Raw genomic sequence first — 17,722 nt, 5'->3', positions numbered from 1 at the left:
TGCAGGAGTCGCAGCAGCCTTCACGAAATATCGCAGCCCCTGTAGGACCAGCGGCGGGATGCCTTCTCCTCGTCGGGTCCGCCTCCCCTCGGGGCACACCTAAACCCCCCTTGCTGGGTAGGATTTCCCACAGGAGCTCATGAAAGTGCCCCCGAGCTCTTTCCCTCGGGCACCTCCCAGGGTGCCCCGCCGTCCCGCATCCCACCCGCGCCGCTCAGCGCCCCGGGCCGGGGAGCGGGGCTGCTCTCCCGCGGGCCGGAGCGGCCGGTGCCGCCGCGCTTACCTCGGGCACGTCCGGCGCTGCTGCCGCCCGGCCTGCCGAGACCCGTCCTTTCAGGGACCTGCTTCACTTTCTCCTCGAATGGGAAGCGCAGCAGCTGTTACTGCTAATACCCACCACCTACAGCAGCTCTCTGCCAGTGCCCAAATCCTGCCTTAATCATGTTAGTTTTCCTCCTCACATCCCACCACCGTCCCTTCCTTTTTTTTTTTTTTTTAATTATTTTTTTTTTTGTAACTCCAAGCTTCTGCAGTGAAAACAAAGGCAACGAGCAGGGAGGGCAGCAGCAAGCCATGGGGTTTGTGTGGGACACTCTGCCACTCCTTTGCAGAGGTGCAGGGGGATGGGACTTCTGCCTGCCCTGTTACCCTTCCCACACTCCCCCCCCCCCTTTTCCATGCTGAAACTTTGCAAATCAAAGCCACATCAGTTCCCTCCCTCTAGTCCATGACCCCCACCAGTGTGCCCTGTCTCTCAGGCTCACATGGGAGTTACTTTGTCAGTAAAAGCAGAATTTTGCTAGAAAGGCCAGAAAGGCGCATCCCACACTTGAGCCCTGCCAGGAGGAGCCGTCAGCACCCCACGAACACACCAGAGCTGGCACAGGGGACTAAACATCTGATTTGTGTGACTGTCCCCTGGCACAGGACCCGTGTTTAAGTCCAGGCTTAAGTACATGCTCCTTGCTGGAGCATGTACTGCAGCCATGATGGTGTCCAGCCAGGGAGCTGATCCTGTCTCTCAGCTTCCCAGCTCCTCCTCGGATCCACCTCATCGCTGTAGACTGCTGTGGTGACTGGGACTCTAAACCAACCCTGGCCACCATCACCAGACTAGCCCTGCTCCCTGCCAGTGCCTCCTTGCTCACAATGGATGGAAAATAGCGTCCAATTCCTTGTCATCATTGGAGCCACCATTAGGAGATGCTGAGCAAACTGCTAGCAGCTTGCAACCCTGAGCACAGCTAAAGGAATGGAATAACAGTCTCTAGAGGAATGGAGCAACAACCCCATCAGCTGCCCAGCTTTTCTTCATCCAGCAGATGTGTAAGAGGCAGTACCAGATGTCTCAGGGCCACTGGGAGAGGGTTTGACCCTGCAGTGCAGGAATGCTATCGAAGATGGAGGGGCAAAAGAGCCCTCGGTGCTCCTCTTCCTCTGACACAGGTGTGGCTGTTGGCTGAATGAGTTCCTGCTCGTGCTTAGGCCACTCTCCTTACAAGACACCACAAAGTTCTGTCCTGTCCCATGACTAAAGGAAATACACCAACACACAGGTGACACCACCGAGTTTTGTTTCTGCAGCTCCAGCAGTGCCAGTATTTGATCTTGCTTGGGTCTAACCAGTGTAGTGGGCACCCTGGTGACCTTTGCCTGGGGTGCTCCCCAAAAACTGAAGGCAGGCTTGCAGACACCCCACTTACTAGTGCTGTTCCCATCAGTCTGCCCTGCTCTAAAGCCTGTCCTTCAGAAGTGAAACAAGATGCTGGACTGGCTCTGAGTTACTGTTGCTGGCAGCCCAGCTCACATCTGTTTAATTGGTTTCAAAGTATGGGAACGGGTGGTACCAGGCTCTCAGCAGCCTGCTCTCCTCTGAATTTGAAAGGGCCTTATAGTCACTGAATTTTAAAATAGAATGCAAGTCTTATAGTTTTCTTTTGTCGGTTGAAGGAGAGAGTAGTTCAGGGGGTGGGAGTAAGAATTTGCATTATTGATTCTGGTCCAGTTTTCAATTGTCCATACTTCATATACAAAGGAGAGTACTTTTATGCTATCCTTTCCTGAAACCAGCTGGTCTCTTATGGCTTTTGCTTACTTATTCCTAAACTAAACTTGCTGTTGCTTAAAATTCCTGCAGACCTCTGACAACCTGCAGAGGAAATGCCAAACACATTGCAGTCATTCTGACACAGTAGCCAGGTTTGAAAACAAGTATTCCATGTACCTGTATGTCTTTGCATCCCAGTGTGGTTTTACAGTATTGTATGGTCTTCTTCAGGTGCTGCCACACACTGCACACGTTTTCATTATGCCAGTGAGGACCAATTCTCCATTGGCTTCCTCCTGAAAAAGGGGGAGAAGCAGCAGAGTGCAGACTGTGTAACAGTGCTGTCGGGTGCTCCCTGGAGCTCTGTGCAAAGCTCTGATGGAGAAGAGCTTCAAAGTAGTGAAACCCAGACCCAACCCATCCTGGCCTGGCTCTGCTCGCTCCCCACACTGGGCCAGTCTCTGGGCAGGGCAGGGCCTGCTGCGGTGCAAGGGCTGCACACAGGTTTAGCAGCACCCGCCAGCAGAGTTGCATTGTGCTGCCTGCACACAGCGTTAATTGCTGGACTGATCTGAAATACAGCCTCACAGAGAGTGCATCTTTGCTGCCTGCTCTCAAAGGGAGGAACTCTGTGGCTTCAAAGCTGCACTCAAACCAAATGTCACAACTATCTCCTCCTTTGAGATGGAAAAAGCTTGTCACAGTCAGTACAGTGACAGACACAAGCACCTACTAGCAGCCTCAAACTGCTCATTCAAATGCTAAGTGACAGGCAGATGTTTCCAATAAGAAATACAGCCCTCTCCATAGCCTCTGGTTGCATCACCCACCAGGACAGCATTGCCTCAGCCTTCTCTGGCCAGAGCTTTGACCTGCTCAAGTCACAGGAGCTCAGCCTGGCTCATGGAGCCCAGACAGACATGAGAAGACCATGTGGCATTGCTGTCACTAGCGAGAGGTTTGTCTTTTTCTATCATAAATTCCTTTGTAGGAAGCTGGCAAGGAAGGGGAACATAGACAACTTACACCCTGCCTATTGTTTTCTCAGCAGCACTTGTGTAGCAGATTTCTACAAGGAAAAAAAAAAAAAAGAGAGAGAGAGAAGAAAATAAAAGAATTAAAAAAAAAAAAAAAGACCACAGGCAGGATTTTAAATTAGCACTAGGAAAAACTCTGAGTGCTTTGTAATAGCTTGATAATGAACCTAGACTATAAACTGTATAGCTTGAAGTTTCATCAACAAAGTGCACAGAAAGATTATAAACCCAGTAACATCCCAGGCTCTTTGATACAGACACTTTCTCCTTCTTGCAGGTTGCTTCTACACCTCCACATCATTCAGGCATAACAAGGACAGCAGGCATGGAGCAGGCACAGCGGAGATCAGTACATAATACAGGCATGGATGTAAGCAGCCCAGAGCTGACACTCAAGACCAAGGTGGTTGCTTCATTGACAGGTTGAGAAATGCTCTGCTACTGCAAGATAATAAGGGTTATAATGAGTTAAAAATCTTTCCTGGTCAGCTAGCGGCCACATGGGTACTGTGGATAAAGTTTGGGGGGGCGGTTAGAGAACAGTGGGCAGGTTGATCAACTAAAGAGATGGAGGGTGGCAAAAGTTATTTGACTCAAGATCACAAGAGCAGCAAAACCCACTGGTAGTCCCACAGGGAGAATGGAGAACAATGGCCATGACCTGGAATCTCAGGGGAGACCTGTGCATGTCTGTGGCTCTGTGCTTGGGGAGACCAGGGAAAAAGAGGATGTTTCTCTGACATATAGTTAGGTGCAAGACTGGGACAAGTACTGGCAGGTCCTTCCATTTCTATCCAGTTGACTATTCTTGCTGTTCCTCTATCGCACTTACTGAAGTGAGACAGTTCAAATGTTACTGCTGGGAATGAACCGACACATACACAGGCATGCAAGGTATACTGTGAGCCTCCTTCCCTTACAAATTCAGCCTAAGACAACCCCAACCAAGCCTTTATTTTGTTTGGCAACCACTGCAACCTAGGCATTTGTTCTGCATGAGAGGGGCAGGATGAGGACACAGACAGACAGACATGGTGCAGGGCTTTTTCTGGATCTCAATAAGCAAGGCACAGCGATGCTTTAATAAGACAGAATAAGACAAGGAATACAGACAGCAGGCAAAGTGTACATCCTACCAGGCACACCACATTCAGGTAGCATTGGACAGAGCCCAGATGGCTTTTCTCACAGTGCTCTGCACAGAGCAGATGTAACCCCCTCCACAGCAAGCAGCTCTCCCTTTTCATCGCTTGAGTTATTTTGGTTTTGCTTACAAGAAAACAACCCTCTTTCCAAAGGCTGTTCTCATGAGAACTTGCTGCTGCTCTGTTAGATAAAGGCAAGGCCAGGCAGGTGGTGCAGTCGTGGTGCTGAGTAGGAGTTGCCCACAAGCTCTGCTGTTGGGATGAGCTGGCAGAGGTGTCCTGTGGCCAAGGGCTCCCTGCAGCACAACAGAGACATGAAAGCCCCAGCAGGCATGCAGCCCAGCACTGCTGTTTGGACCACTGACTCCAAAATGTCTAAGGGTCCTTTGGTCAGGATCAATACAGCAGCTCAGGAAAAGCCTCCTCCTGTCTGATTTCTCAGCCTCAGAGAACTGTTTGGCACAGAAACCTGAGACTTCGAAGCTGCTGGCTCTGGAGTGTTTGCTTTCAAAACCAACACAGGGCTGGAGCTCACCATGGGCATGGGTTGGCATATTAAAGACCAGGCATTGCTTTATTACCATTGGCCAAGCATTCAAAGGCCATTATACTGCAAACACTTTCTTGAGCACCGTAATCAATGCAGCTGAAACCTGCAGCTGTGGGGCACAGCTGGTTTTTTGGAACTGGGTAAACTTTAGGACTTAATGGGCAGAAGAGCTCTGGGTAGCTGATTTTACATTATAACATCTTGAAAAAGATAGAAAGACCTCAAATAAATGTTCAAAGTAGTTTGCATTAGATTCCCTTTGAACTAGGAAGCATGTGGCAACAAACTGTTTAACTGGGTGGTAATCAGTGTATACCTTTAAAGCAAATCATTCCAGCATGCTCTGCTCCCTTTATATAGGGGCACTGCAGGGCACTGTAGGGTTTAGTTACTTGGCTTCTGGCTACTCTACCACGCAGTGAGTATTGTCCTCCTTCTTCCAGACTTGCTTTCTCTAGTTCCCACAGGATAGTTGTGCTGCTGCTCCTAGCCAGGCTTTTGTTTAAGGATGTGTGGCTTGGTTTTGCCACTTGGTTTCAAGTGAAGAAGCTTACAGTGGATGTGGGGATGTAGCAAATCTGGAGTTACTGCTCTTCCTTGAGTCTGTCTGTGGACTTGAATGCTTGGAAGGAGGTGAGAGTGGGGTAGGGGTTGAATGGCTATGGTTTATGTCATACAGTGATCTCATTGCATAAAAAAGCTACATATCTATGTGAATGCAGCTTTAGTCTTTGAAATGCAATTAATTTTTCTTTTTAGCTTTGAATTACTTAACTTTGGGTACCTTCTTCTAAGACAAGTGATGAAAAAGCACTTTTAAGTTGTTCAAGGAATGTTTCAGTGTCAATCCTCATCTTACAAGGAGCAGCTGAGGGAATGGGTGATGCTTATTTTGGAGGAGGCTCAGGAGAGACCTCATTGCCTTCTGTAACTACCTGAAAGGAGGTTGTAGGGAAGTGCGTGTTGGCCTCTTCTCCTAAGTAAATAACAACAGGACCAGGGGAAATGGCCTGAAGTTGTGGCAGGGGATGTTCAGATTGGATATTAGGAAGAATTTCTGTAAAGAGTGGTCAGGTACTGGAACAGCCTGCCCAGAGAGGTGGTTGAGTTACCATCCCTGGAGGTGTTCAAACACTGTGTAGATGTGGCACTTCAGGGTATACTCCAGTGGCTGAGGTTGTAGGGCTTTTTGTTTGCTTTTTTGGGTTTTGGTTTTTTTGTTTGTTAGTTGGTGGGGGCGGATGTTGATTTGTTTTTTTGCTGGTATTTTCTGGTGGAGTGTGTGTGGTTGTGGTGTTCAGGTTGGGTTTTTTTTGTGTTGTTGGTTGATATTGATTTTGCTTACAAACATGACAATTCTGTGATTCTGTAAATAAGCTTGATCCACAAGTAACCTGTTCTATACACAAATACTGGGGCAAGAGCATTAGGATGTGGTAAGTGAGGTAACGTGAAGGACATAAGCGTTAGTACCTGGTGTGGCCTGTGTATGAAAATATATTGTGTTTGTAAGAGTGTATCTGTATCTCCCAGTGGGATAAAGACCTTATAAATCAGGTTGCGTCGTTTTTAAGCATTAAGAGTTTGTGAACCACACTACTCTACTTTGATATTTATGCACGTATGTAATGGGATGGCTCATCTTAAAACTCAAACTGTGGATAGTGTTTCATGTGCTACTCTGAAAGCTGTCTGGCCAGTGTATGATTTATTTGCAGCTGGTATGTTGTCCTACAGAACACAGTACATCAAAACAAAATCTGAAAGGTAAGTGAAGTAAATCCAAGATGAATGTTTTATCCAACTCAAAACAGGCTACATCCAAACATTGAACTGCTTAATTCAAGTCAAGCTTAAATGCTCACTGGATTTACACATAGGATCTAAAAATTGAATTAAGGGGGGAAAATACTGTAAAATGTATATGAAGGTCAGGGATTGGGGGAATTAAGCATTTAATTTCTTTAGCTGCTCTAAAAATTCAAATACGAGTTACAACACCTAATCTTTAATGCGAATCTTCCTATCTACTTCACATCATAGTGACTTATTGATCTAAATACATTAAAACAACCCTCAGCATGTAGTCTACATAGTATTTTCTAAGTTCAGAGTTTAGCATAAGACGATCTCAAGTAGCAGATCACAAGTGAAAAATGTTCTATAACTACTTTTAGAAACAGAACTGCAGTTAAAAAGTAAGTGATGCAAACTTTTGAGTAAATCTAAGCCTGTGCAAAATGTGTTGCAGTAGGTGGAAAAAGGGAGAAAGGTGGAGAAGGAAGAGGGGGGAGAAAAACCAACCCTGTATGAAAATGAAAAACAAAAATAAACAGAAAAAACAAAACCCAGTCTTCAAGAATGAAAAAACATAGTAAACTGCCAGCTGCATAAAGATGACAAAACAAATGAGAACTGTATGCTCCCCTTGGAGGTACATCTTCCTTTTTTTAATAGAAGTCAATTAAAGAGTAGTAAACTGGTGATTTGTACATGCATCCTGGGCTCTTTTCAACCTTTGTGAGAAAATTATCTCTTCATGTGTTCTGTAGCAGCTTCTGAAGTGTTTAGTGTAGAAAGGTTAACTACTGGTTGCATAATTTAGAATTATTCCTTGATCTTGAACAAAAAAACAATTGTAGCCTACATTCTGTCCCTTGGGTAACTGAAATACTACTACTCTCTGCTTGCATTAGAGCTATTGATACTTAGTAAGAATGGACCAATGTGGCATTTCACATAATTGTCATCCACAACTAGAAATACTTGTTTCTGGAAACACTATAGACTGCCCAAAGAACAAAGCAGGGCTTCAGAAAACTCATTTTTAAAGATTGGCTAAATAACCTCACCATGAGGTACGCTACCCTACTGTACAACTTTGTCCTGAGGAACAAGAAAATATTCCAAGTATCTGGATGTCAAATGCAGTAACAGCCAGTCTAAGAAATATCTGAATGTTCAGGTTTTTTCTTGGCTGACTGCATGTAAAAGGAGAGAAGGTATTTCATAAGGCAATATAAGTATCCATATAAAACTGAGCTGGATTTACTCACTGGGCTTTGATTATCTGGGAACATAGTTGCAAAATATCAAGTTCTGACTCTGTTGCCTGCACACAGGTTTCCCCACCCAGTGCATGCTCCATACTATAAGCTTAATGTATTTATTCTCATTTCTGGCTAGCACATAAAGAAAGAGAATATATAGACAATACTGGGTTGGAGGGAAGTGGATGGGGGAAAAAAGTGAACTGTCTGAAGAGGACACATATGGCATGTTTACAAGAGCTTTTAAATTCCTAGTCTCCTTTCAGGAGTAGTAGCTTTAGATACCAGTTAAAACTGCTTTTATTCAAGAAGTCCATTGTGCTTGGTACAGATGCAGGAATAAAAAGCCACAAGCTGAGGTAGGGTGGGAGGGGTATGGAGGCAGGAGGTGAAGCAGCTGCCAGCTGTGTTGGCACACCAGCTGAGCTCTTCACCTGTGACTGACTGCCTCAGCTAGCACAGAGCTTTCCTTTCACCCTTAGGGCTTTTCTTCCATTTGACTCAATCCGTTCCCCACTCCTAACTGTTGAAGTGTCACCGTTACATCCCTTGATTCAACCCACAATTCAAGATTTTTTGGACAGCTGAACTTCTTACCCGATGACTCTTACTAAGTAAGACTGGCATTTAAAGCTGACCCTGTGTTTTCCAAAAGGGACAGGTCATTGTCACCAAAACATTAGCATTTCCCTTCCCAGTGTCAGTTGAACATCAACACAAGGCTGTGATTTGCAATTACTCCATGCTTGCTTACCTTCCAATCAGTATTTCTGTAACTGTTAGCATAATTAAATGAGCTGTTGCTTTTAATTAGTCTTGCAGCACTCTTACATGCTTCACCTTTATTTTTTTTTCTGTACAGTGGAACAAAGCAACACTTTGAAACAAAAACATTCAGGTTTACACTGATTTACATTTATTTTAAAAAAATACTTCAACACTTGTGTGTTTTGCCTGTGGATTATTAACTACAAACCAAATAGGGCTCATCACTTGAAGAGGTTCACAAGTACAAAACAGCCTCCTTCTGGCATCTTCACATCCTCCTCTTCTGCGTGCTTATGTACAATACTGTGAAAAGCAGAAAGTGGCACACATGAGGACCCTGGTAAATAATGTGCAGGAGCTTGAGTATTTAAAACATCATATTTCCATGGCTTTTAACACAACAGTGTAATAAATCCCATCCAGTGTGAACAAAGTCGGGAAACTTAAGTCCAGGTTTCACAAAATGCTACCAAATCTACACATTACGTATTATTTTGCTTCAGTATTTATTATATTCACAGCCAAACTTCACTCTGGCAGATGCAGGCTGAACAGAGGAAGAACAAAGCCAGCTGCCCTGCAGCATTACTGAGGGGAGCATGAGAGTGTTTCTAAGCAGCACAATGACGGGTGTCATGCACTAATGCTGTTATCTTTCAACAAAAGCTGGAAATCCCAAGCACTTAAGGCAAAGCTAAGGACTGCCTATGAAGGAGCAGACACCTTCCACCTGCCTGGCTGGTGACACCCCCCAAACAGATCCATGCACAAAATGAAACTGCATCAAGCTCCTAAACCTGGAATGTCTTAATTTCTCTCTTCAGCCTCTTGCCTCTCATCCATTTAACTTTTATAAATGATTCTTATTTCCATAATTGATTCTCCAGCTGCAATATCACTGCAGTCCTTAGCATAATAATCCAAATTCCTTGCAAAAAGCATTTGGCCTCATTCACGGATTATTTCTCCTCCCAAAAAAGTCTCTCACACTGGTGCTGTGTTCTCTGGTGCCACAGGGGATTCAGTTCTTGTTTCTTTTCTCTCCCTCCTTCCTGTCCTCCATTTTCTTCTCAAGTAATTGGCCAAATTCTGTTTCATTTACCTTCTCAGTAAGTCTCTTCACATCTGACTTGTGAACACTTTCTGTTTTAGATATTATTCTTCTCCTGGCATGTCCTGCTATTACAGCCTAGCTGATACAGAGTCATTTCAGGAGCTTGAGATTGTCCTTTACATGAACTAAAATCCATCCACTGCACTGGGAAACTGAAAGGCTCAATAGTGAAGTGTAAGTGATTTTCTTGACTGGTGGCAAAATCTTTACTCACAAAGATGAAAATAAACTGCAGTACTAATGAACAGCATGGGGGTCTGGACAACTGCACCACAAGAGAATACTAGAGTGTCAGCAGTATTTGTACTGTAGCATAAATTTATGCAGTACTTTGACTAATAAAACACAAACTTCTATGGAGCAGAGACCATCTCGGCAGGCAGTAAGTGCAAAAAGAGTGAACCTGTCAAAAGCTGGGAACTAAGCCCTAAGGAAGGCTATGAAAGAGCATGCTTCTCTAAATGAACTTCAAGTTCAGTGGCAAAAAGGGCCACAGGAATGAAGAAAAGCACCAACGCTGAAAAGTGACAGTAAAAAGTAGATATGTTCAAGTTTCCAAGATAGCCTAAAACTAATATTCTTACAGGCAGCTTGCTTACACCTCAGCCATTCTTCAAATTCAGAAGTAAATATCAAGACACAATCTTTTAATAAGCAATAGCACAAGGAAGAAGTTACCGTTATTTCCTCGGATAAATGCGTCCCCATACTTGTTCTTTAATTGCCCATTTACATATTCTTCAGTCTGTTCCAGAGCTATATTCATATATCCATCCAGGCAAGCCAGGACACCTGTAGACAGTGACAGTTTAATAGTGAATCATCTTAAACTTATTTTTAAATAAACACAAAGGAATCATGCTTGAATAGTACAGAAAACCTGTGTAAGAAACTAAAACCCCAAGTTTGGCCAAATGAGTCAGTACATCAGAGTAGTCTTCAAAGAATTAAGACAGAAGTAAGGAACTCCAGTAGCTGACATAAGAGCAGAAGAAAGGCATTGAGGTATAACTTAAAAGACTGAATATTTCCACTTTGAAAGTTTAAGTTCCACTTGTGTTTTTAAGCCACACACCTGAAAAGAACTTGTGATATTAAGTGTAACTGGATAACCTAAGGACAAGGCTACATAAATCAGGTTTTCATCAAAACTTGAGAAGGATAAAGCTGAAAATAGTCCTTTTAATACAGGACACCACAAATTTTTTCAAATTTATTTTAATGTTTACAGATCTAGAGAAAGACTGACTGCAAGTCTCTGTGTAAACAAAACTACCTTTTTCACAGGCAAAGGTGTTTCAAGGGACATCGAAACATTCTCACAAAAAATACAATACATTAATTTTGCATCTTCAGAAAAAAAAAACACCCTGCCATGTGTAACATTAGCTGTTATTTTCATTGGGAAAATAAGCATCTGAGTAGCACTGCTTTTAGAGAAGTACTTGTGTTCTCCCTTCTCATAGGCTGTGCCTTGTTCACACCGTACTGCCTCACTGCTGGCAGCATGATGGCATTTTTTCATTTAAAATCACTCCTCAGCCTCTACACCCAGACTTAAGACCAGAACCATGGCTGTCTACAAATTGAACCTGCCTGATGAACAAACAGACTATTCATGTAAGGAACTGAATGTGAGGATTAAGAGATGTAAAGAATTGCTCAGAGAATGTCATCTGATTTGTTAATCGTGCACACAAAACAACTTGTAAAAAGCTGTATTTATTATCTACATCGTGCATGTGTGTTTTCCTGACTTCATCCTTGCACACACAGCCAACACTACTAAAATACTCATCTTTTTTCCTCTGTTTGAAAAGGACCTAATTTGTTTACCTGGCACTAAAACATGAGAAATATAGTGTGATGGCTTCACTTGGGGACAAGGCAAAAACTCCAGTCTGAGAATCCTCCTCTAGGACATGTTCTCATTTTTCAGAAGTGTTACTGTTAATATCTTCCATTAAATAATTAGGAATTCAAGTTCTCCTGTCAACTTTTAATGGTTTGAGGATTGATTTTCCAGTAATTTTTTCTTACTTCTATCTCCACAAAAATGGGCAAAACTGAATGACTGCTCCACGTGTTATTAACTTCACAAAAAAAAAAAAACCCAAACAAAAGGAAGCTATTTTTTCTCTCCAGTAATCTCAAGTACTCCACATAGCACTAGAAAACAAAATATTTGTCCAAAACTAAAATTCAGCTGTGTGGGGTTTCATAAGCTACCATTCAGTAGGCCATAAATACAGTATTTTAATTTTTTTTTGTTCCTAAAGTGCGTTCATGCTTGTTTAATTCTCTTCCTCTTTTCCTTTGTCTCCTTTCAGGTCACTAATGCCATTAGATATTGTCACTGCCCATCCTGGCTAGTGTTTTATCTTTTTTAATCTATATGTAGAGATGTTTTGATGTACATATCCAGTTACTTTTCCAGGGCTTCTTCCCTTACAAGTGTGCAGCACTTGCCAGCAAATCAAGACATTTTACAGCTACACATCAACACATGTATTAGACCCTCTTTGTGCTCAGAGGGTGGAGGTACAGACATGAAATTAACAACAGAGTCTAGAAGCAGAATCTAGACAGACTTGCAACAAAAGTCTGAGATGCTGGCTTTTAAAAGGTCTGGCTTTCACAAATGTTGGTCAAATTTGTGCAGAAAACAGTGCCTATTTTTCAAACAAGAACAGCATACAGGTTTTTAACCGTGGGGTCACTTCAAGTGGGAAGGAAGGAAAGCAGAGGGAAGTAAGGAAGGGAGGGGAAAAAAATCCAGTAACAAATAAGGGTGTTTAAAGAAACTATGGTTCAATTCCTGGTAGGTCTGACTGCAGGCATGTTAAACTATCTTTGTTGAGGGGAAAGCTGAGGAGTTTATCTGTAGTAGTTACAAATGGATATTACCAAGCAGAAGGTACCAATATTCTGAAAATAGGAAGTGCATCCCAAAACCAAATTGGGTTTGGCCCTGTGTTCTGTGTACCTTTAGGTAAATGACTTGATCTAATTGACTTTAATGAGCTGTTGCTGCATTCTCCTACAAGGAAGAATTTACAGAGGCCAAAGGCTGAGGAGAAACTGAAGTTTTTCAGCTACCCAACCCCACCTGAAGTGTTCAGACACTGTGGTTCTCAAAGAAATGACACACTGAAAATTCAGCCAGCTGAAAGACACTAAAGAGAAACAGGAAGGGATATGAAGGGACGGCTTGCTCTGTCTTTGAACAATATCTAAAACTCTCAAAATACTAAGACTCCTTGTCACAGCACAAACAAGTCTCCTCTCACAAGTGCTAAGCTGAGCCAATTGAATTAAGCCTGTTTCATGCTGTGATCTGTAGCAGAATCATAATGTTTAAGTCACTCCAGAATAAAGTGTCTAAATTGTGCACAATAGGAGATATGTGAGTTTCAATTAAGTTTGGATACTACTAAAGAAAAAAATCATACAGGCCAATAGTCTTATCCTAATGGGAGTAGGACCGAGAGTGAACAGAGAAGTTGAATTTAATGCCTAAAAATAACAATCCTACATACAGTGCATGAAGGTATACATACAGATAGTCCAGCAGTTTTATTCCAGAATTCTTCACCCTGTGTTAATAGGAACTTGGCTTAAAAGCAAAAGCCACACTAAGCTTTCTCTTGTTGGATCAAGACTCAAAAAGATAAAGTGCATAGGCATTTCTTTAACCAAGAATGTAAGTAAGTCTTGCATCCCATGTGTAAGAGCTGGTTTATCACTGATAGCCCAGTTAACTGTTTGAAGCTTTTCTGGACCAAGGTCTATACTGGGAATTGGAGAACAGGAAAGTGAAGGAAAGGGTAGTTCCAAAAAGGGTTGCTATCAGACCACTGAAATGGCACTGCCTGACAATTTCAGGAATTGTAATTCCAACCCATCTTTTACATATATCAGTTTAGAAACTAAGAATGACCCTGAGACTCCAGTCTAATAATCTGTGATAAGGATACTAAGAATTTAGGTAAGTAATTTTAATCTCTAAATTCACTGTTAACCTCATTTTCATCAGTTTCAATCAGAGTTGATTGTTTTTAATGTCACCATTCTGAGATCTATATTCATATACTCCAAGATTCTGGATCACACCGGTTTGCTTTTCAAAATCAATGCATCTGTTCTAGCCTCCCCAATCTCAGCATGAGAGACAGATGGAGAACATACCTCTATAATCAACTCCAGAATTTAATTTTACAACAACTGGCCTTCCAATGATTTGTTTTAGGAAGTCACTCGGGGTTTGCTTCCGTAGACTCATCTTGATCTTCTCTGGTAAGCTAGGAAGAGAAGTTGAGAGAAAACACTGGAATAAGCACCACACTCACATATGATCTTTAAACACAGTACAGACAGGCAGTCACCTGACTCAGTACTTTCAGTAGAAGAAAATACAGAAAGAGAAAAAAAGCAAAATCTGAAGGATAGAGGTCAAGAGACAGAGCTCCTATAGCCATTGCATTAAACCTTCCTTTTGGCATTGTTGTACCTTCTGAAATTAAGAATCCTTTCTTTGCCATGCTGTGCAACTTGAAAACTTCCAACAGAGCCAAAGGCCTCATCACCTCTAGAACCTCTTGTTAAAATGCTTTTAGTAAAACTAGAGAGCTGAGCCATAATAAGTGGTTCAGATCTTCGGGGGATGGAAGAAGAAGCCAGTAGGTGCTCTGTACACAGAGGTCTGTGCTGGAACAGCAGGAGGAGAGATTGTTTTTATCTTGGCTCATAAATAGGAGCAAAGAATAAATTTGAAAGGATGCCCTCCAATGAATCTGAAGGAGGCCTAAGTTTAGAGTTAAAGCCTGTGATTAAGCTGTACAAAGACCTGAAAGGCTGTTGTGCTTTGGAACTTCATGGTGCAGCACACGCCCCCGGGCTGGCCTCATTTCTGCCTCAATAACGCCGTGTCCACGGGTTTTCCCTGCGCTTCAGCATCAGCACCGCTTCCCACCGCTGACCCCGGGCACTGCCAGCTTCCTGCGCCCGCTCTCCGGCCGCACCCCAGGCAGCTGCTCCGGCCCCGCACGGGAAGCCATCGGCCTTCCCGCCAGCCCCGCCTGGACCGCCGGGCTGGGCGGCGCGACCTGCCTCCCTCCTCCCGCCCGGGCAGGGAAACGGGAGCCGCGGGGGTCCCCCCGCCCCGCAGGGGACGCGTCCTGCCGCTGCGTCCCGCGGCCAGCGCTGCCTGCCCGGCCCGGCTCCGGCGCCGCGGGAAGCCCCTGGGCCAACGTCCCCGGCGGCGGGGCGGGGCGGCAGAGGCAGCGCCGGCGGTGGCTCCGGTAACGGCGGCCGCGGAGCAGGGGCCGCGCAGGGCCCCGGGACCCGCACCCGCCCCGCACTCACCCGCCCCGCACGCGCCTTCCCGCCGCCGCGCCCCGCCAGCCCCGCCCCCTACGGCGCGGCAGCAGGGACACGCCGCGCCGGCGCGCGCGGGGCGGGCCCGCGGTGGCTGCCTGGCCGCGGCTCCCGGGGCGCGTTTCCCGCCCGCCGTGCTGGGGTTTTCCCTCCGGGGCCCGCTCCGGAAAGCAAAGGGCTGGTCCGGCTGCTCCCGAGGGCCTGTTCCAAGCGGGACGGCCCGTGGCTGCACCGCCCGCCCGGGCAGCGGCGCCGGGGCGCTCCGGCCTCCCCGGGAACGGCCGCGGGCGGTGCGGGAGGGTGCGGGGCGCTGGCTCCGCCTTAGCTCAGCCCGTGGCCTCACCAAGGTCTTCCTTTTTTATTTTCTCTTTTTTATAGCTTACTACGCCCAACCTCACGGCCCGTCGGGTTCTTACGGGAAACCTGCGGCACAGAAGGGGGGGGCGGAGGCGGGACGGGACCCTCGGGCTGGCCCGGTGGGCAGGGACGCCGGCCCCCGGAGCGGGCGGCCCCCGGGGGTGGGACGGCCTCGGCTTCCCGGGCGGCCCGTGCCAGCGTCTCGGCACCTTCGCCGTCAAGAACTTCCTCGTAATACCCGAGCCAGATGTTCCCTCTCTCGGTTTGAAACCAGGCCCCTTGCTCCCGTCGCGACGTGCAGCGGCTTCAGGCCGCCGTGGTGCCCCCCCGGAGCCTTCTCTTCTCCAGGCGGAACGACCTGCCGGGCTCTGAACCCGCATTGCCGGCTCACGTGAAGGTTTTCATCAACCAACCTCCCTCAGTCCTTGTCAGGGTTGTTTTCAGTCCATTCTCTGCCCGTCCTGTATGGTCTTTGGGATTGTCCTGACCCATGTGCATATATAATCCAGTACAGAATTACATTACTAATTTCAAAACGATCTTGGCTTACGTGGGCCTTACCAGCAAAACAATGAGAGTCCTGCGGCTGCCCTGGTGTCTGTACCAGAGCCAGACAGGAAAGTCATGTTCAGGTCGTTTTACAGATGACCTACTGAACACACAAGTCGAGATTTTTGGTTTTAATGTCGTCTGGAAAGAACACTGCACAACGAGGAGCTGAACTTTTGTCGTCTTCCCCATCTTTCCCCCTTTTTCTCGAGCGATCCCCTAATGTCTGGAAAATACTTTGTTTTCTTTGAGGGCTTTAGTACTGTGACAGGAGTTAATCAGCTGTGAAAGCTTCTGGACTGGATTTTCTTTATTCTTCCATTATTGATTCAGTATCTTGGTGAAACTCTTAATTCTAGTGATACAAAGAAAATGTACTATGTCTTTTCAGAACATGGATTTATATTCTGTCTTCCTTCTGGAGTTGTTTATCTTCTCTTTTTGAACACATATCCAGTGACATTTCCCCCCCCTAAGCTTAGGCTAAAAGGCTTTAAGAGGCAAGATCTGCAAACCTGACCTAGTTCACCTTGACTGTCCCAGAGTTCAAGCACAGGCACGGCCAGGAAAGTTGGGCCACATTGTGCCTGTGTTCCCAGGCAACCGTCATGTTAATCAGGAGCATCCAACTGTGGTTGATTACATCTAGTACTTGAAGCAGAAAAGGAACATAAAATAGTTACTCTGAGGAGCAGGCTTACAAAGTTTTGTTTGGCTGCCTGGCTTCAGTGAGTAATAGTTTGATAAGGGAGCATTCTGGTTTTTGTTGATACAGGTCGCTGTGATAAAGACTGAGCAAATAGATTGGGTTTTTTTGCATGCCTGCACTGGTAAATATTCATGACAATTTTGTAAATGCAGCTGGCGACATCTTATGGTTTGGGAGTCTTCCTCTTTATTTTATGAGTTTGTCTGTACAGCTTGTATTTTTTTTTCTTTCTTTTTTTTTTTTTTTTTTGCTAGCCATCAGAACCTGCTGAGCTATTTTGCCTGCTGCTCAGTAGGCTGCTTTCTGGTCAGCTTAGGCATATACTTAGTTACAGTTTCTATGTGTGTGAATACTTCGGTCGTTTGATGTCAGTCAACAAAACCCTGCTTTCCTGCTTCAGACTCTGTTAACCTCACAAACACATTTATTTTGAATCACAGGCATCAAGATTGACAAGTTTGGTATCCTTAGCTCCCCTCTTTCATGTTTTGAGACCAAGTCACGAGTCCGAATCTGAGGTAATTTTCCTTGGTTTGCCATAGGTCTTGAAGCAGTCTCACTTGCTGTTGTTCCTAGTGGTAAATTAGCCTTCATGAAGGAAGGCATATGTTGGTGAGCACTTTGGTGTAGTGTGACTCACACCTGGGAAGACAATTCCCATCTTGTGCAGTCAGGAAAATTGTCATCACATCTGTTATTAGGCAACCTAAATAATGTATTATTTCCTGAGTGACAAAACCCCAGTGACCTCAGGTAAAGGATTTAAGTAATCCACATTCAAGTGGACTCCTTAAATATTTCAAAACTTCAAGAGTGAAAAGAAAATTAAGATGTCATTGGCTAATTATTCTCTTTTGTTTGTCATCTAGATGAAAAAGGATCTTGACCTAAAATGTCACATACCTTGCTATCAAGTAGATTATTTTAAGCATTGCATTGCTTTATCCTTTCCTAGTGTGTACTGACAGAGCTTTTTCAGCTGTATAACTCATGGAAATCAGTGTGATGCTGCCCTTGTGT

General features: G+C 44.9%; 1 protein-coding gene across 5 annotated transcripts; it reads right to left on the bottom strand.

Moving 5' to 3' along the window:
* Positions 1 to 8,722: 8,722 nt before the first annotated feature.
* Positions 8,723 to 15,737, bottom strand: LSM6 (LSM6 homolog, U6 small nuclear RNA and mRNA degradation associated). 5 transcript variants are annotated; one of them, XM_051619737.1, is made up of 4 exons: positions 15,683 to 15,737; positions 13,900 to 14,012; positions 10,390 to 10,503; positions 8,723 to 8,900 (listed from the first exon to the last, which is right to left on the bottom strand). In XM_051619737.1, the coding sequence occupies exons 2-4, from the start codon at positions 13,991 to 13,993 to the stop codon at positions 8,866 to 8,868; spliced, it is 243 nt and encodes an 80-aa protein (XP_051475697.1). In that variant the 5' UTR covers positions 13,994 to 14,012; positions 15,683 to 15,737; the 3' UTR covers positions 8,723 to 8,865. The 5 variants fall into 5 exon arrangements, with proteins under 5 accessions (XP_051475697.1, XP_051475699.1, XP_051475700.1 ...); XM_051619739.1 differs by lacking the exon at positions 15,683 to 15,737 and adding an exon at positions 15,481 to 15,499; XM_051619740.1 differs by lacking the exon at positions 15,683 to 15,737 and adding an exon at positions 15,076 to 15,168.
* Between the last annotated feature and the right edge of the window lie 1,985 nt (positions 15,738 to 17,722).

This window comes from Apus apus, chromosome 4 (assembly GCF_020740795.1).
Source record: "Apus apus isolate bApuApu2 chromosome 4, bApuApu2.pri.cur, whole genome shotgun sequence".
NCBI classification, from domain to species: Eukaryota; Metazoa; Chordata; class Aves; order Apodiformes; family Apodidae; genus Apus; species Apus apus.
The sequence above is the reverse complement of the archived record's forward strand: the minus strand, read 5'-3'. Positions and strand labels throughout refer to the sequence as shown.

Excerpts from the sequence above, each read along its gene's own strand:
- LSM6 (XM_051619737.1), bottom strand. The coding sequence starts at position 13,993 with ATGAGTCTACGGAAGCAAACCCCGAGTGACTTCCTAAAACAAATCATT. Across the intron at positions 10,504-13,899 it reads TTCTGGAGTTGATTATAGAG|GTGTCCTGGCTTGCCTGGAT; the intron begins GTATGTTCTCCA and ends CACTGTCTACAG. Across the intron at positions 8,901-10,389 it reads ATTTATCCGAGGAAATAACG|TATTGTACATAAGCACGCAG; the intron begins GTAACTTCTTCC and ends TGCTTTTCACAG.